The sequence below is a fragment of the Sphaerodactylus townsendi genome, linkage group LG02 (genome assembly GCF_021028975.2).
Source record: "Sphaerodactylus townsendi isolate TG3544 linkage group LG02, MPM_Stown_v2.3, whole genome shotgun sequence".
Taxonomy (NCBI): Eukaryota; Metazoa; Chordata; class Lepidosauria; order Squamata; family Sphaerodactylidae; genus Sphaerodactylus; species Sphaerodactylus townsendi.
The window spans coordinates 181,466,756-181,485,685 of NC_059426.1; the positions used below are offsets into that span (position 1 = coordinate 181,466,756).

At 46.5% G+C, this 18,930-nt stretch overlaps 1 protein-coding gene across 1 annotated transcript in view; it reads right to left on the minus strand.

Moving 5' to 3' along the window:
- The window catches only part of LOC125426438 (MAM domain-containing glycosylphosphatidylinositol anchor protein 2-like), a 409,319-nt gene that overhangs the window by 156,351 nt on the left and 234,038 nt on the right, over nucleotides 1–18,930 (minus strand). Inside the window, exons 5-7 of the mRNA XM_048484696.1 lie at nucleotides 10,628–10,665; nucleotides 3,609–3,668; nucleotides 2,377–2,509 (exon numbers count right to left, since the gene is read on the minus strand). Coding sequence (XP_048340653.1) covers nucleotides 2,377–2,509; nucleotides 3,609–3,668; nucleotides 10,628–10,665 — 231 coding nt within the window. The remainder of the gene's footprint in view (nucleotides 1–2,376; nucleotides 2,510–3,608; nucleotides 3,669–10,627; nucleotides 10,666–18,930) is intronic.

Sequence of the window (18,930 nt, forward strand, 5' to 3'; positions counted from 1 at the left end):
ACCCCACCGGCAGTTGTAGGTGCTAGGAAACACGGGCTTTCATTTTCTCTGGCTGAACCCTGTGAGTAATTTTCCCAGCGTGAAAATTCACACACACACACACAAACGCAACCCAGAGAGAGCAATTTGCCAGACCCAGCGCTAACATGCAATTTCCAAATAAACCCAAAAATCTCGCCCCAGACACCAAGTCAGAGCCTCATTAAAGCTCTTCCGGCGGCTTCCTTCATTATTGGCTTTCAGGGCCTTTGCAGTCTTTATATTATTATAAAGGAAAACCCCGGTTCCTTGAGTCGGCGCTCTCCCAAATGTTTCGACACGTGCTGGAGGATGCTGTTCCACCAAGTATCAAACTTCCTCACTAAGCTGCTTTGTGTTCCGTGTAAGACGCTTCTGTGTGTATATATGTGTGCGGGGCAGGGGGGGGGGGGAGGGCTGGCTGCTGATTGGCCTAGAAAGGCCCTCAGGAACCAAGGATAGTCCACACACCGGTCTTAGCAGATTCAGGCATTTACTGTGCACAGAGCAAGGAATCCAGACATGACAAGAAACAGAAATAGTAACCTGCAAACTAAAACACAACATTGCTGCCACAAGCTAGCTCAGCGGCAGCATCTCTTTTCTAGCCAGCCTCCCATATCCTAGACCTGTGGTGGCGAACCTTTGGCACTCCAGATGTTATGGACTACACAACCAATTTCTGGAGAAGATCCAGGACAAGGTGCAAACTGAAAAGACCTGGCTGTGGTTAACAATGAAAAAGGAAACGGAATCACTGATTTTAGCTGCTGAAGAGCAGGACATTAGGACAAAAATGATCAATGCCAGAATCGAAATATCCTCTGATACCCTCCTGCAAAGAGAAGATTATGCAAGGAAGACGACAAAACTGTAGATCATGTACCCAACTGCTGCAAAAAGATTGCCCAGACTGACTACAAACAAAATCACAACTCAGTAGTCAAAATGATCCACTGGAACTTATGCAAGAATTACTACATCAGGACGGCTAAAAAGTGGTGGGAACATTGCCTAGAGAAAGTTGTGGAAAATGAGAAGGTCAAGTTCTTGTGGAACTTTTGAATCTAAACGGATTAAATAATACACCGGACGTCACAGTGATTGAAGACAAGAAAGTGACCACCACTAACATAGCAATACCTGGTGACAGCAGGGTCACTGAAAAAGAACATGAGAAGGTCACTAAATAATATGATTTGAAAATCAAGGTTCAGCAACTCTGGCACGAACCAGCGGAGGTCGTCCCAGTGGTCATCGGCATGCTGGGTGCCATTCCGAAAACACTAGGGTAGCACTTGTAGCATCTTCAAATTGACAAAATTAACATCTGTCAGATTCAGAAGGCAGCCCTGATGGGATCCACAGGAATACTACGCTGATACAGTACAACGTCCCAGGCGGCCTTTGGGTGAGGCTCGAATTGTAACAAAAGGCCAACAACTGCCAGTTAAAGGACTGGCAACTGTGATATTAAACAATATTAAACCATAACAGTAATCTATATACATAAAAATCTATCAGTGCGTTTTTCTGCTGACAGGTAATCTCCCAAACTACTGGACCAATTGCTTTGAAATTTTCACACAACGTCGCATTCGCGTGCGGCCAGGTTTCCATACTGTTTCCACACCTCCTGTTGTGTACACGTCACAACTGTGCCAGTTATTGTGTACATGCCACACCTGTGACAGTTGGAACCACAGTTCTGTTCTGCAACAACGCCATCTGCTGGCCATCAAAGCAACACCTTCTGATACAAGGGAACCAAACCATGCCTTCCTTGAAAACCACTGCCTTATGGAGTGAAAGGGATGGGGCGGGCCATCTGCACATGGCCCACCCCCCCAGTGGAGGAAGGGGAAGGTGAGGGAGGGTCCGGGGGTTTGCTGGACCAAACGCTCTGAAATTTGAACACAACATAGCTCATGCCTCCCAGCGTGTTTTACACTAGATAATTTGCCTGCAAGGGAAGGGAGTGAAAGGGCCAGGGCCAGCCACCTGCACATGGCCCACCCACCCTAGCAGAGGAAGGGGAATGTTAGGGAGGGACCGGCCGGGTTGCCGTGCAAGGGAACGGGAGAGAGGGAGGGGAGAGAGGGGCCCCTTGCCCCTCCCCTCCCTTGCAAGCATTGTGCAGTGACACATGTTCGAACCGTTCGCTTCCCCTTTTCTTTCTTTTCCACTTCACCAGACTCAGCCACAGCAACGCGTGGCCAGGCCCACTAGCAATATATAATGGTGATGCAAATGGAGACACCAGGCTGAAACTACAGAAGTGTTCATAACTGAACTAGGGGGAGGAAAAAGTTGCAGAAGCTCAGCCGGGGTTCCTGCGATCACAACCCAGTGAAATACCTGTTTTGTTCGAAAGCCTGAAAGACACCATCTTATCCGAGATGTTGCAGACGCTCCGGACGGAAGCGATGCAGCTGTAGTTGGCGTAGTCCTGCGGTCGGAGGTTCTTCAGCTTCAGGATCTTGGTCTCGCCCTGCAGTTGGCGAGCAGAAGGAAAAGGAAGAGTTTTGTTTAGGAAACAAAAGAATAACTTCTGCTGAAAATTAATCACTGTGAGGAAAAATGGCATTAGGGGTGTGTGAAGCTGTCTTATGAATGATGTTTAGAACAACCACCCCTGTGCATTCTGTCTCCAGCATCCACAAGCCAAGTGTTATCAAGTTCTTCCACACTGAGGCCTTCCGCACAGGACTTTTATTCAAAATTCCCTCCCTAACTGCTGTGAGGTTTTGGATTTTTTTTTTAAACATAAGAACATCAGAAAAACTCTGCTGGATCAGACCAAAACCTATCAAGTCCAGCACTCTGTTCACACAGTGAGCAACCAGGTGCCTCTAGAAAGCCCACAAACAAGACGAATGCAACAACGTTGGCTTTCACAGAAGAAGAAGAAGAAGAAGAAGAAGAAGAAGAAGAAGAAGAAGAAGGAGAAGAAGGAGAAGAAGGAGAAGAAGGAGAAGAAGGAGAAGAAGAAAAAGGAGGAGGAGGAGGAGGAAGAGGAGTTCAGATTTATATCCCCTCTTTCTCTCCTGAAGGAGTCTCAAAGGGGCTTACAATCTCCTTTCCCTCCCCCCCAACAAACCCCCTGTGAGGTGGGTGAGGCTGAAAGAGCTCTGAAGAACTGTGACTAGCCCAAGATCACCCAGCTGGCATATGTTGGAGTGCACAAGCTAATCTGGTTCCCCAGATAAGCCTACAAAAGCTCAAGTGGCAGAACGGGGATTCAAACCCAGTTCTCCAGATTAGAGTGCACCTGCTCTTAACCGCTACACCACACTGGCTCTCTCCGAAATGGTAAAGTCTGGCCCATTTAGGATGGGGAATTAGCAAGGGACAGACCTAGCAGTGCAAAAGGTTGGGTTTGCATGATCTCCCACCAACGTTGACGGAGGTCTTTCTCCTTAGAAAACTGCAGGAGACTAAAATTAAAGTTTAACCATTGTTACTGGAAAAACAAAATAATAAATACACACAAATGGCAAATACACACACAGGGAGAGACCAAAGATTGAAAAAGAGAGGAAGGATAAGTTTGGAACAGAGTAGGTCATTGTGGAGAGGGTGATAGCTACTTGTTCAGAAGAGGAAAGGGTGATAGCTATGTGTTCAGAAGAGGAGAGGGTGATAGCTACCTGTGCAGAAGAGGATAAGGTTCAAAAAGGCAGAGTCCCAACACCCACACTGAATTCCAAAAAAAGGGGGGGGGGAACAGCACACTGGACACAGTGCAACTGAACCAGAGTTTAGTCCAACCAAACCAAAGGAACTTCAGAGACAGCGAGCAATGAACTGCTGTTTGGGCAGCCTAGATATGGGAAAATTGGCTCTCCCGTGATGTTAAGAGAGTAAACCTTCCTAAACAAGCAAAAGTTCCGGTCCTCCAAGGAGAGCAGTGAAGTGAACGATGGCTTCATGAGTCAAAGCCAGGGAGTGTTCCGTGGTTGATTAGATTTTAGGCAGAGTTGATGACATCACAACTCCAGGGTATTCCAAAGCAAAGTGAGGTTGAGCTGTTCCCAGTAGTGGGGCAGGAAGGGTGTGATAGGATTAGGCGAAGTAAGAGTAGCTGGCAGGAAAAAGGACTGTGTTAGGCTGGCTGGCACTTTGCATATATTTTGTGAGCAAGAGGGTAGGTGTGCTGTTCCCAGGACTGTGGCCATTTCCCATGGCTACAGCTATTGCAATCCAAATAGAAATAGTTTAGGCTGTGGGAAAGGTGTAACGGGCTGGTATGCATACTAATGTGAGACTGGAACCAAAGTCCAGACACAGGAACATGGAATCCATCCTGGCCTGTACCATCCATGGCGCCTTTAGCAACAGCATCTAATACAACAGGCATGCTCCTTTGAAACTGGAGGGAAGAGGTATGTGTCATGACTAGTTACCATGTTCACTCCCTCTTAAAATCTTCCAGCTTTGAAGCCATCATGACATCCTGGGGCAGGGAGTTCTACAATCCATCCATCCATCCATCCATCCATCCATCCATCCATCCATCCATCCATCCATCCATCCATCCATCCATCCATCCATCCATCCATCCATCTATCTATCTATCCATCCATTCATCCATCCATCCATCCATCCATCCATCCATCCATCCATCCATCCATCCATCCATCCATCCATCCATCCATCCATCCATCCATCCATCCATCCATCCATCCATCCATCCATCCATCCATCCATCCATCCATCCATCCATCCATCCATCCATCCATCCATCCATCCATCCATCCATCCATCCATCCATCCATCCATCCATCCATCCATCCATCCATCCATCCATCCATCCATCCATCCATCCATCCATCCATCCATCCATCCATCGCCTGCCTGCCTGCCTGCCTGCCTGCCTGCCTGCCTGCCTGCCTGCCTGCCTGCCTGCCTGCCTGCCTGCCTGCCTGCCTGTCTATCTATCTATCTATCAATCATTTATTGGGTTTTGTATACTGCCCTACCCCTGAAGGGCTCTGGGCGGTGAACAACATAAACCACATATATACAATAACCCTTAAATACATTAAAACAATTTAAAACGCAGCGATCAGTAACAAACAATGTCCGCAATAACCCTCATTAAAACCCTCCCCAAAGGGGGTAGAAACAGGTCCCATAGGTGATAAGAGACCCAGAAGTGAAGAAGAGGAAGAGGAGGAGGGGGCACCTATCGACGACTGGACACTCCAAAAGCCCGGCGGAACAACTCCGTCTTACAGGCGCTGCAGAACTCACCAAGATCCCGCAGGGCCCGGACAGCTGGAGGAAGGGTGTTCCACCAGGCAGGGGCCAGGGCTGTAAAGGCCCTGGCCCGCGTGGAGGCCAGCCGCATCATTGAGGGGCCAGGGACTACCAGCAGATTGGCCTCTGCTGAGCGCAGAGGCCTAGTAGGGACATATGGGGTAATGCGGTCCCGAAGATTAACTCTGCATGGGGTGAAGAAATACAGCCTTTTGTCTGTTTGGAATCTCTTCCCCCTCCCTTCAGCAGATGACCCGACTCTGACCCAAAGTAAGTGGCCTTCACTTTAAGTTGGAGGAATTAGCTTCTGGAAACCAAACTTAGTGAGAGGGAGTAGCTGACATCTGTCATCTGTGTTTACGAGGAGGGCTCAGGTGGAATCTCTTGAACAGACAGGCCGTTGTGAAATTAACAGCTGAGCTTTATTAATAACGTGAATGAAAAACAAGGAGTATCTTTTCAAGCGCCGAACATTTACGCACAAAGCATACAGGAGCTAACTAAAGAGGGAAAGGGAGAAAGTGGAATCGCTATTCCATCTCTGCAACAGCTGCTCCACTTCCTGCTTGCTGCAAGGGATGGGAAAGCAACCTAGAAGCATAGAGTTGGAGGAGACCCCAAGGGCTATCAAGTCCAATGCCCTGCCATGCAGGAACACACAATCAAAGCACTCCTGACATATAGCTTGCTTATTCCCCAATTTAAACTGAGACATGCTGGAGCTGGTTTGCTTTGCAGGGGGGGGGGGTTCAATGGCATCATATGCAGCTGAGGTCCCCCCCCCACCTTGTTCTTTGCAGGCTCCACCCCCAAACCTCATGAAATCTCCCAACCTGTGTTTTTGCAATTTGTCATCTTCGTAGTTCCAAATCTCTTGGAGGATAGTGTCTGGTGTTTTTTCAAATGTATAATTTATTATAATTTCTATGGTTTTATGCATTTTCCCCCCAATATTCCCTTCTTGATCACTCAGGGGAGCATACAACCAACGCATGGCTACTTCTCCAGTCCCTCTTAAAGCATTTTCAAACGTTCCAGATGCCTCTGGGGCAGGCTGATGATCACCTTTCTCTGCAGTGTCTCCTGGTTCAGAAAGATAGACTGCCTCTGAACACTGAGTTTCCCGTTAGTTATCACCATTAATAGCCACTGATCCATCTATTTTTGGGCAATGCTGGCCCTCCTGGCCTTTGGGTTGGGCGCCATCTGGGCATGCATCTGTGCATGTATTTTTATCTGTAATGTCTGGAATCGCTGCTATAATGTATTTTAATGAATTTTAATGTTTTATCGCTATTGTATTTATGAGACTTTACATTGTATTTGTTTTATGTCTCATTGTATTATACACTTCCAGAAAAACCCTTCGGGGGTTGAAGCAGGTCTCATCAAACTTCCGATAGAATAGATAGATAGATAGAATAGATAGATAGATAGATAGATATAGATAGATAGATAGATAGATAGATAGATAGATAGATAGATAGATAGATTAGACGGATAGATAGATAGATAGGAATAGGATAGGATAGATAGAATAGATAGATAGAATGACAAATGAATAGATGAATGAATAGATAGATAAGGATGGGTGGATGGAGTGGATGGGTGAAGGGAATGATGGGGGGTGGGGGGTGGGGGGGTGGGGGGTGGATGATGATGATGATGATGATGATGATGATGATGATGATGATGATGATAGATAGATAGATAGATAGATAGATAGATAGATAGATAGATAGATAGATAGATAGATAGATAGATAGATAGATAGATAGATAGATAGATAGATAGATAGATAGATAGACAGACAGACAGATAGATAGATAGATAGATATTTACTACCATCAGATCCTCTGAAGATGCCAGCCACAAATGCAGGCAAAACATCAGGAGAAAATGCTACTGGAACACAGCTATACAACCCGGGAAACCCACAACACACTAGTGATTCTGGCCGTGAAAGCCTTCGACAATAAATTGCAAAATCACAACAATGCAACGATATTATAGCACTCTATCGCCACAATCTGTTTGTTCAACTGAATGCCCAAGCTTTCATTAAAGCCTCGCTTTTACACATTTGGGCGAGACAATCTTGCCGCTGGGATAGGTTTATTGACTGGGAACGGGGCAAAATAATTCAGATGGTGAATGCGGAACCCTTCCTTCTTTTTGGGCTCTATAGGAAAGTGCAGACACATCTGGCCGAGTTGCTCTTCCATCATCCGTCTGCTGAGTTATAATTTGGAAATAATGAACCCAAAACAGAATTCAATGAAATGTGACTGGAGGGGTGGCAAAATCACTGTGGTTTCATTCCCGGCTTCATTTATCTCGGAATGTCTGCCAGATCAATCATTCAATATTTGCAACTTCTGGCTCTCAATACTTCAGTCTTGATTGTTATTTTCTGCAAGTTGGCCTCGGATCTCAGAAAAGTTGGTTTGGCTGTCTGCTTGGGTGCCCTAAGCTAAGGAGACTCGCACCCCCTTTACGTTGCTCTCTGGCCTGCTCAGGGTTGGCAGGATAATTTTTTTTGAATGGTGCTTTGTGGGAAGTACAAAGTTACTTCCGGCAAACATTCAGAAGTGATGTCATGCAGACACAGAGCCAATGCCGTAGGATTTGGGGTGAAAGTCGATAGATCTTTTTCATTGTGGGAATATAAAGGGGAAAGGTACACCGGTTATATATTCTCAACAACAACACATGGCTAAAAACCTTACTTTTTAAAAACAAATTAAAACCCTCAGAATTCAGAGGAGATATCAGGTTGCGGCTTCATAGGCTTGGCTGGCCTCAGATTTGGCTGGCCTCAGCCGCAGAAGGCCATTGCTTTCACATCCTGCACGTGAGCTCCCAAAGGCACCTGGTGGGCCACTGCGAATAGCAGAGTGCTGGACTAGATGGACTCTGGTCTGATCCAGCAGGCTTGTTCTTATGTTCTTATGTTCTTAGATTTTCTAGTATTGATTAAATATCTTTCGGTCTCGGGGAGGGGGTGGTGGTGGAGGCAGGGTGAAAATGGTGGGATGGATTAGTTTAGCTTATCTAAACCAGCGTTATTGTAATAATTTTGTAACTGGTTTTAAAGTTTTCCACTAGGATTTATTTTTAGTGGTGGGAAGTTTTAAATGATGCATGTTTCAACAACGTTGAAACCCGCCCAGAGCCCTTTGAGGATGGGCCGAAATATAAAACTAATAAAATATTTATTTATTTATTTGTTTGTTTGTTTTGTTTTGTTTTTGCGATTTATAGACCGCCCCATCCCCGGGGGGCTCTGGGCAGTGCACAACATCAATATGTATACAATATATAATAGAGGGTCACAATAGTGACCACATAGCAATCAACACATTAGTTAAAATCCATTAAAATCCATTAAAACAGCAGTCAACACAACAATGTTTGGAATATGCTGCCACAGGAGGTGGTGATGGCCACTAACCTGGAGAGCTTTAAAAAGGGCTTGGACAGATTTATGGAGGAGAAGTCGATCTCTGGCTACCAATCTTGATCCTCCTTGATCTGAGGTTGCAAATGCCTTAGCAGACCAGGTGATCGGGAGCAACAGCCGCAGAAGGCCATTGCTTTCACCTCCTGCACGTGAGCTCCCAAAGGCACCTGGTGGGCCACTGCAAGTAGCAGAGAGCTGGACTAGATGGACTCTGGTCTGCTCCAGCAGGCTAGTTCTTATGTTCTTATGTTCTTAATGACAGGCGTCCTATAACCGGATTCATTAAAAGTCTCCCCAAAAAGAAGGAAGGAAGGAAGGAAGGAAGGAAGGAAGGAAGGAAGGAAGGAAGGAAGGAAGGAAGGAAGGAAGGAAGGGAGGGAGGGAGGAGGGAGGGAGGGAAGGAGGGAGGGAGGGAGGGAGGGAGGAAGGAAGGAAGGAAGGAAGGAAGGAAGGAAGGAAGGAAGGAAGGAAGGAAGGAAGGAAGGAAGGAAGGAAGGAAGGAAGGAAGGAAGGAAGGAAAATAAATGAATGCATGAATGAATGAATGAATGAATGAATGAAATATTGTGAAGCCCTTGACTTTTCATCCAAATCCTACAGCGTCAATATGACATCACTGTCAACACTGAATATTTGCTGAAAGCCATGTCATACTGCCCACGTAGCACCATTCAAAAAAACTTTTTCCCCTGCCAACCCTCAGCAGCCAGAGAGCCATAAAAAGCGGGTTTGAGAGTCTCCTTCGTTTAGGGCACCCAAGCAGCCAGCCAAACCACAGCCCAATATTTTTGAGATCCGAGGCAAACTTGCAGCGAATAACACATAAGGACTGAAGTATTGAGAGCCAGAAGAAGCAAATATTGGATGATCGATCTGCCCGGCATTCAGAGATAAATGAAGTCAGGAAAGAAACCACAGTAATTTCGCCCACACTCCGGTCACATCATATCGAATGCTTTGGCTTCATTATTTCCAAATTATAACTCTGCGAAAGGATGGAGAAAAAGCAACCAGGCCAGATGTGTTTCTGCTTTCCTATAGAGCAGAAACAAAAGGAAGGGCTCCAGACTCATCATCTGGAGGAACCGGGTTTGATTCCCAGCTCTGCCACCTGAGCTGTGGAGGCTTATCTGGGGAATTCAGATTAGCCTGTGCACTCCCACACACGCCAGCTGGGTGACCTTGGGCTAGTCACAGCTTCTCGGAGCTCTCTCAGCCCCACCCACCTCACAGGGTGTTTGTTGTGAGGGGGGAAGGGCAAGGAGATTGGAAGCCCCTTTGAGTCTCCTGCAGGAGAGAAAGGGGGGATATAAATCCAAACTCCTCCTCCTCCTCCTCCTCCTCCTCCTCCTCCTCCTCTTCTTCTTCTTCTATAAAGGGTCCAGCAAGGCAAGCCCTTTGGCATCTTCTTCTTCTTCTGCCCTGTACCGGGGAAAAATGGCGCCCACGGCAACACCTTGTCCAGCCACCCCCCTTTCCCGTGCCCCACTTGACACGAGTTGACAGCGTAGGCGCATCTGAGCATACACAGAGTGCGGCAATAACCGCTGGAGCCTGGGAGTTCACTCAAAGAAGGATGTATTGGCATTGGCACACTATATACAGTTTAAACGGACAGAGCCTTCGGCTTAGGTCCTGTCCCCAGCAAGGAACATGCTTAACTGAGTTTGCTTACTTATATACACTATGATACATTCATTAGCCTATGGCTAGTACAGTCAAAGGTCACATGACTCTTATACAGGTAGCTGATGCAATCATGCTTAGTCATTCCCTTTGGCTGACTGCCAACAAGTTACTGCTGTCAGTCCTTCAGCAGGCAATTAAGGCAATCAAGGGTTTTGCCAGGAAGCTGTTATACCTTAAGCTCCTGACACCACTTACCTCACCCTGAGGAGGAGAGTGGTGGAGCTCTGGGCAGCCTGGCAGGGCGGGGCCGAGAGCAAGCTACCGGCTCAGGTGGGGGCACCTCAACACGGGAGTGGTGTGGGGCGGTGACTTTGCACCCCCTCATGATCTGATGGGTGATGCCTGGGGTCAATTGGCCCCCCCATGTCTCTCTTGCAGTTACGCCACTGCTTCCCAGGCAGTAAACCTATCTGGGTGGCAACGTCATCTCGCCCAAGTCTGCAAAGCATATCTACACGGGGAACAACCTGGGTCTCAGTTTTGGACATGAACTGAGGCTCAGTTTGACAGAGGTGGTTTTCAGTCATGCACTGACAGGGTGGCAAGGAAAGGAAAACACTTTTCCTGACATTCCAGGCCACTCCTATTCAGATGCCCTCACCTATTGACCTTTATTGCTTTCATAAGAACTAGCCTGCTGGATCAGACCAGAGTCCATCTAGTTCAGCACTCTGCTACTCGCAGTGGCCCACCAGGTGCCTTTGGGAGCTCACGTGCAGGAGGTGAAAGCAAGGGCCTTCTGCAGCTGCTGCTCCCGAGCATCTGGTCTGCTAAGGCATTTGCAATCTCAGATCAAGGAGGATCAAGATTGGGAGCCATAAATCGACTTCTCCTCCATAAATCTGTCCAAGCCCCTTTTAAAGCTATCCAGGTTAGTGGCCATCACCACCTCCCGTGGCAGCATATTCCAAACACCAATCACCCGTTGTGTGAAGTGTTTCCTTTTATCAGTCCTAATTCTTCCCCCCAGCATTTTCAATGAATGCCCCCTGGTTCTAGAATTGTGAGAAAGAGAGAAAAATTTCTCTCTGTCAACATTTTCTACCCCATGCATAATTTTATAGACTTCAATCATATCCCCCCTTAGACATCTCCTCTCCAAACTAAAGAGTTTCAAACGTTTCAGCCTCTCCTCATAAGGTGCTCCAATCCTTCAATCATCCTCATTGCCCTTCTCTGTACTTTTTCTATTCGATATCCTTTTTGAGATGTGGCGACCAGAACTGAACACAAGACTCCAAGTGTGGTTGCACCACGGCTTTATATAAGGGCATGACAATCTTTGCAGTTTTATTATCAATTCCTTTCCTAATGATCCCCAGCATAGAGTTTGCCTTTTTCACCGCTGCCATGCATTGAGTTGACATTCCCATGGAACTATCCACTAAGACGCCCAAATCCCTTTCCTTTCCTACTATCAGATCCTCTGAAGATGCCAGCCACAGATGCAGGCCATGATGTCAGGAGAGAATGCTGCTAGAACACGGCCATACAGCCCGGAAACCACACAGCACCCCAAAGGAAAACAACTTGGCATAGCTTGTTCTCTTGAGATCTTGGAAACGAAGCAGGGTTGAAACTTGGATGGGAGGCCACCAAGGAAGGCTCTGCCGAGAAAGGCAATGGCCAACCGCATCACTCAGTTTGAATGCTCCCCTTTGAAAGCCTGGTTTGAAAGTTCACCTGGTCTACTCCTCACCTGTCTTCAAAGCTCCATTGTACTGAGATGGTGAAAACTTGCGGGAAACAGAATTCAAAACTATGGAGTGTTCCTTGTCAACTCTTTAAGGAGCAGCAGTGGCGCAGTGGCTAAGAGCAGGTGCACTCTGATCTGGAGGAACCGGGTTTGATTCCCAGTTCTGCCACTTGAGTTGTGGAGGCTTATCTTGAGTTGTGGAGGAATTCAGATTAGCCTGTACACTCCCACACACGCCAGCTGGGTGACCTTGGGCTAGTCACAGTTCTTCTGAACTCTCTCAGCCCCACCTACTTCACAGGGTGTTTGTTGTAAGGGGGGAAGGGCAAGGAGATTGTAAGCCCCTTTGAGCCTCCTGCAGGAGAGAAAGGGGGGATATAAGTCCAAACTCTTCTTCTTCTTATAGAACTTTACCCAAGATGTTCTCCGGTCGAAGAAGAAAAAAGCCCAGCCGCTCAACTCTTCCAAATACATCTTGGGCTGGCCTCCAAATCTGAATTTGGTTCACACTGTGAAAATTTCCACCGTAGGTCAAAATAATTTTTTTCCCAACCAATTTACATAATTAGGCTTATTATGTCTAATGCCTTAATTGGTATAAACATAGAACATGTAATCTTGTAATTGGGCCGAGCAATTACAATATGTAACGACAATGGAAATGGTGGTGTGTGTGTGTGTGTGAGAGAGAGAGAGAGAACTGCATGATAAGATGCCAGTCTTGCCAGCCTATCAGTAACTTGACAGCCACTCAGTCTAAGAGGGCAGTCAAAAGTTCTTTCCCTACTTCTTCAAACATGCTTTTCCATCAGCTACAAGGATTCTATTGGCAAGAAATTGGAGAACAGTGATTCCAACAGTGGAAGAATGGATTCATGAAGTTCAAGAATTCAACATGGCGGACAGATTATCGCATTTGTTAAAGAATGAAGATCATACAACCTATAAAGTTATTTGGAAAACTTGGTCAATGTATAAAGCCCAATGATCTAATGCAGGGTTCTTCAAACTTTGGCCACCCAGATGTTCATGAACTACAATTCCCATCAGCCCTGCCACTTGGCCATGCTGACAGGGGCCGATGGGAATTGTAGTCCACGAACATCTGGAGGGCCATAGTTTGAAGACTCCTGATCTAATGCATTAGATAATGAAATTGATCAAAAATATCAAAAAAAATCCTGAAGACTTCCTCACAAAGGACTAGTATTTCATCTGCCACGACAGACAACTCTGGATGGGGCAGCAGTCTGGGGGTTGCTTTGTGCCCACTAGAAAGGGGCTGACAATCTCCTTGCCCTTCCCCCATCACAACAAACACCCTGTGAGGTAGGTGGGGCTGAGAGAGCTCCGAGAAGCTGTGACTAGCCCAAGGTCACCCAGCTGGCGTGTGTGGGAGTGCACAGGCTAACCTGAATTCCCCAGATAAGCCTCCACAGCTCAGGCGGCAGAGCGGGGAATCAAAACCGGTTCCTCCAGATTAGATACACGAGCTCCTACGCCACTGCTGCTAAAATTATGCATGGGGTAGAAAATGTTGACAGAGAGAAATTTTTCTCTCTTTCCCACAATACTCGAACCAGGGGGCATCCATTGAAAATGCTGGGGGGGAAGAATTAGGACTAATAAAAGGAAACACTTCTTCACACAATGTGTGATTGGTGTTTGGAATATGCTGCCACAGGGGGTGGTGATGGCCACTAACCTGGATAGCTTTAAAAAGGGCTTGGACAGATTTATGGAGGAGAAGTCCATCTCTGGCTACCAATCTTGATCCTCCTTGATCTGAGATTGCAAATGCCTTAGCAGACCAGGTGCTCGGGAGCAGCAGCAGCCGCAGAAGGCCATTGTTTTCACATCCTGCACGTGAGCTCCCAAAGGCACCTGGTGGGCCACTGCGAGTAGCAGAGAGCTGGACTAGATGGACTCTGGTCTGATCCAGCAGGCTAGTTCTTATGTTCTTATGTTCTTACCACATGCAAACTGAAGTTGGCTTGCAATGTCTGAAGTACAGTCTCAGAAGCCTGGGGAAAGTGCTTGATTCAGCTCCCCTGAAAACCTCTCACTTCCTTGCCTACACCTTCATGTGTTCCCCTTTCCTCTCCCATGGGGTGATCCACACAACCTCATGCTGCAAAATGCGGAGGCTTTTAACAGGGATCCATCAATTCAGGTTCTTCTAGCCCAGAAGCAAAGATCCTGGGCCAAACACGCGCTCAACTCCTCTTGAGCAATGCACCTCCCACACCGGGGAAACCGGAGGGGGATATCTGCATTCCTTGAACTTTTAATTACATTTTGTCCTTTTATAAAAATCTTTCCGATCCCATTTCTTACCCACAGAAAAAGAGAGAGATTGAAAGAGAGACTAATTCACCCTGACCTCTGATAAACACGGAAAGGTTAGAGATAAGCCTTCAGTTACCAATGTGGCAATTTGATTTGTTCATTAAATTCCGCGGCAGAAAAACAAATCTCAGGCAGTCAGTGAAAACCGCCCCCGAATGAGTTCCAAAATGGAATCTAATTTAATGTGACACATCACATAACCCAGGACGAACTTATCTAATAGAGAAGATAATAATAAGCACTTCCGTATCGAGGCATTAGGAGGGAAGGAATCCCAGATCTCTTCTCTTCTCATTAAACACCTGAAAAGTCCCAGTTGTCCTCTTTGGTCTGCTCTGGCATTTATGGGCTTTTTAATTGCAATTTGCCCACGCGGGGTACAGTTGGCGCTTCCTGCCCACGTGTGCTGCTGGCATGGCAACCTCGCCAAGAGATGATAAGACTCAGCTACCAGCGGGTGGCAAGCACTTTTCCTGAATGGGCCCCAACTTAAACAAACAATGGGTTAGGACAGGGGTCTGTAACCTGCGGCTCTCCAGATGTTCACGGACTACAATTCCCATCAACCCCTGCCAGCATGGCCAATTGGCAAAGGATTGCAAAGAGCTCCAAGCGGACCTTGATAAATTAGGTGAGTGGGCTAAGAAATGGCAAATGCAGTTCAATGTAGCAAAATGTAAAGTGATGCACACAGGGGCAAAAAACCCAAACTTCACGTACACGCTACAGGGGTCAGTGCTATCGGTCACAGAGCAGGAAAGGGATTTAGGCGTCTTAGTTGATAGTTCCATGGGAATGTCAACTCAATGCATGGCAGCTGTGAAAAAGGCAAACTCTATGCTGGGGATCATTAGGAAAGGAATTGAGAATAAAACTGCAAAGATTGTCATGCCCTTATATAAAGCCGTGGTGCAACCGCACTTGGAGTACTGTGTTCAGGAACTCTCTGAGTCCTCCAAGATGAAAGAAACTCTTGAGGGCACAAGTCAGATCAGATGCGAATGGGGGCATCAAACCCAAGGGCTATTTTGTGGGTCAGCCAGTCGCAGGCCACAGCGAAGTCACTGCTACCCATCATCACATCAGTGGTAGTGAAAAGTATAGCAGGATTAATCATCAGAAACACCAGATCTTCCTTATATGTTATGCGCTTCAATCAGAATATATTGACAGAATATATTGAGGATATTGAGGAGATAGAAAAAGTGCAGAGAAGGGCAACAAGGATGATTGAGGGACTGGAGCACCTTCCCTATGAGGAGAGGCTGCAGCGTTTGGGACTCTTTAGTTTGGAGAGGAGACATCTGAGGGGGGATAGGATTGAAGTCTACAAAATTATGCATGGGGTAGAAAATGTTGACAGAGAGAAATTTTTCTCTCTTTCTCACAATACTAGAACCAGGGGCATCCATTGAAAATGCTGGGGGGAAGAATTAGAACTAATAAAAGGAAACACTTCTTCATACAACGTGGGATTGGTGTTTGGAATATGCTGCCACAGGAGGTGGTGATGGCCACTAACCTGGATAGCTTTAAAAGGGGCTTGGACAGATTTATGGAGGAGAAGTCGATTAATGGCTACCAATCTTGATCCTCCTTGATCTGAGATTGCAAATGCCTCAACAGACCAGGTAATCGGGAGCAACAGCCGCAGAAGGCCATTGCGTTCACATCCTACATGTGAGCTCCCCAAGGCACCTGGTGGGCCACTGTGAGTAGCAGAGAGCTGGACTAGATGGACTTTGGTCTGATCCAGCTGGCTTGTTCTTATGTTCTTATGACTTGGTGTATATCCCTTCCATAGGGGAAAAAAACATAATATCATAGTAATAATGATCCCAATACAAGGTCTGGAACAAGCATTAAGAAGAGAAAAGTTTTGGATTTATATCCCCCCTTTCTCTCCTGCAGGAGACTCAAAGGGGCTGACAATCTCCTTGCCCTTCCCCCCTCACAACAAACACCCTGTGAGGTAGGTGGGGCTGAGAGAGCTCCGAGAAGTTAGATTATTACAAGGTCACCCAGCTGGCGTGTGTGGGAGTGCACAGGCTAATCTGAATTCCCCAGATAAGCCTCCACAGCTCAGGCGGCAGAGCGGGGAATCAAACCCGGTTCCTCCAGATTAGATACACGAGCTCTTAACCTCCTACGCCACTGCTGCTCCCATGAAAGATTAAAGAAACTCTTGAGGGCACGAGTCAGATCAGATGCGAATGGGGGCATCAAACCCAAGGGCTATTTCGTGGGTCAGCCAAAGACCAGTCGCAGGCCACAGCAAAGTCGCTGCTACTCATCATCACATCAGTGGTAGTGAAATGTATAGCAGGATTAATCATCGGAAACACCAGATCTTCCTTATATGTTATGCGCTTCAATCAGAATATATTGACTTGGTGTATATCCCTTCCATAGGGAAAAAAAAGATAATATCATAGTAATAATGATCCCAATACAAGGTCTGGAACAAGCATTATGAAGGAGTGGTGTAGGAGGTTAAGAGCTCGTGTATCTAATCTGGAGGAACCGGGTCTGATTCCCCGCTCTGCCGCCTGAGCTGTGGAGGCTTCTCTGGGGAATTCAGATTAGCCTGGGCACTCCCACACATGCCAGCTGGGTGACCTTGGGCTAGTCACAGCTTCTCGGAGCTCTCTCAGCCCCACCTACCTCACAGGGTGTTTGTTGTGAGGGGGGAAGGGCAAGGAGATTGTCAGCCCCTTTGAGTCTCCTGCAGGAGAGAAAGGGGGGATATAAATCCAAACTCTTCTTCTTCAAACTCTTCATGGAAAGAACTATTGGTGTTTGAGGGTTGGGGTCTTGTTTCTTAATTGAGATTGGAAAGCAGACCACTCTTCAGACCCATAGAGTCCCAGAGTGCTTTGCTCTCCTCCTTCTACCCAGAGGTGACTCTATGGGGTAACCCTTCCCAAACTCTCTTTCCCTCCCCAAGTTGCAAGCCAGAGCACGTTAAGGTGCTGTTGACGGTTGTTGTGTGTTTTCCAGGCTGTGTGGCTGCAGTCCGGTAGATCTTGTTCTTAACTTTTCACCTGCATCTGTGGCTGGCATCTTCAGAGGTGTATCACAGAGAGAGAAGTGTGTTCCACACTGTGTCCAGTGAGAAGGGAATGTTTAGTGGGGTATATATTGTCCATGTCCCAGGGTGGGGAACCAATCAGTAAGAGTTTGGGTGGAACTTGCTATGCAAAGGTGTGGTTGATTGCATTGTATTATGTGTGGGGTTTTCATTTACATTTGTATTTGAATTTGCATTCCCTGCAGCAGCAATAGTACTAGTGAATGCAAATCATGTGTCTGGGTGGAGTCTGTTGTCCGTGAACCTAGCTTGCCCTTGGCCTTTGATTCTGGTGTTTTTAAGTAGCCCAGTTTTGTTAATTCTCAGAGTCTCTTCCTTCCTTCCAGTTGTCTTGGTGTTTGTGGATTTCAATGGCCTCCCTGTGTAGTCTGACAAAAGAGGGCAAAGCAATTCCCTGGAACACACTGCTGAAGAAGGGGACCATATCCTAGAACTGATATTCCCTCCCACCCCTCCACACTCACACACATACTTCCTGCTGCTGCAGCCACAGGAGGACAATGAGGCTTGTTAGTTTGACATCCCTTGGAATGTCAATATTCCTGTATTATCATTATTTCAATAGCTCTAATGTGATACAAATACTTGAAGTTGAAATAAAGGAGGGCAGACTTAGAGAGGGAGAGGTGGGGAGGAGTGAAAAAAAACAGTAGCAAAGAATAATGCAGGGCCAACAGCAGAGATTATGAGAGCCACCTCACGGGGGGGGGGTGGGTGGGTGGGAAGGCAACTCTAACAGAAGTTCTGCCTCAAAGAGAATCTCTCTTCAGCGTGGGGCAGAGCACCAGTGTATAATCAGCCTTTATATAGACTATTTAACACCTTTTGATGTGCAAATTATCTGAAGACCTTGACTGTTTTTCGTTATTGTAGGCAGTTTTAAAAAGCAAGGTTAAATGTATTCCCATCAGAAAAACCTCATGGCAGGTTTACAGGTATTCCACACCCTCTTAGACTGTGTCCCTGTAATTTCCAGGAAACTTAAACCCTGTAGCACATTCTTTTATTTTTCAAGGTTCACCATCATGAACGCCAACAAAGGATTCTCCCTCAATTGACAAATCTAAGAGGAAGTTCAGTACTGTCTTGTGTTTACTATCTGTTGGAAGACCTTAGGATCAGACTGGAGGGAGTAAAAATTTTAGTGGAGATATTCAGAATTAAAAATCAGAGAGCCCCAGAAGCTGCCTTTCTTGTATTAATAGTTTATTCGTTTCACTAGTTGACAAAACTTGTTTTATTATTCAGTTAATTGCTGCCAACTCAATAAAGATTTCTGATCCTAAATTTATAGTCCGTTTATTCTTTGTTGGTCCAAGACTTGTAACTCGCTCTACGCGGGCCTTCCCTTGCGTTTGATCC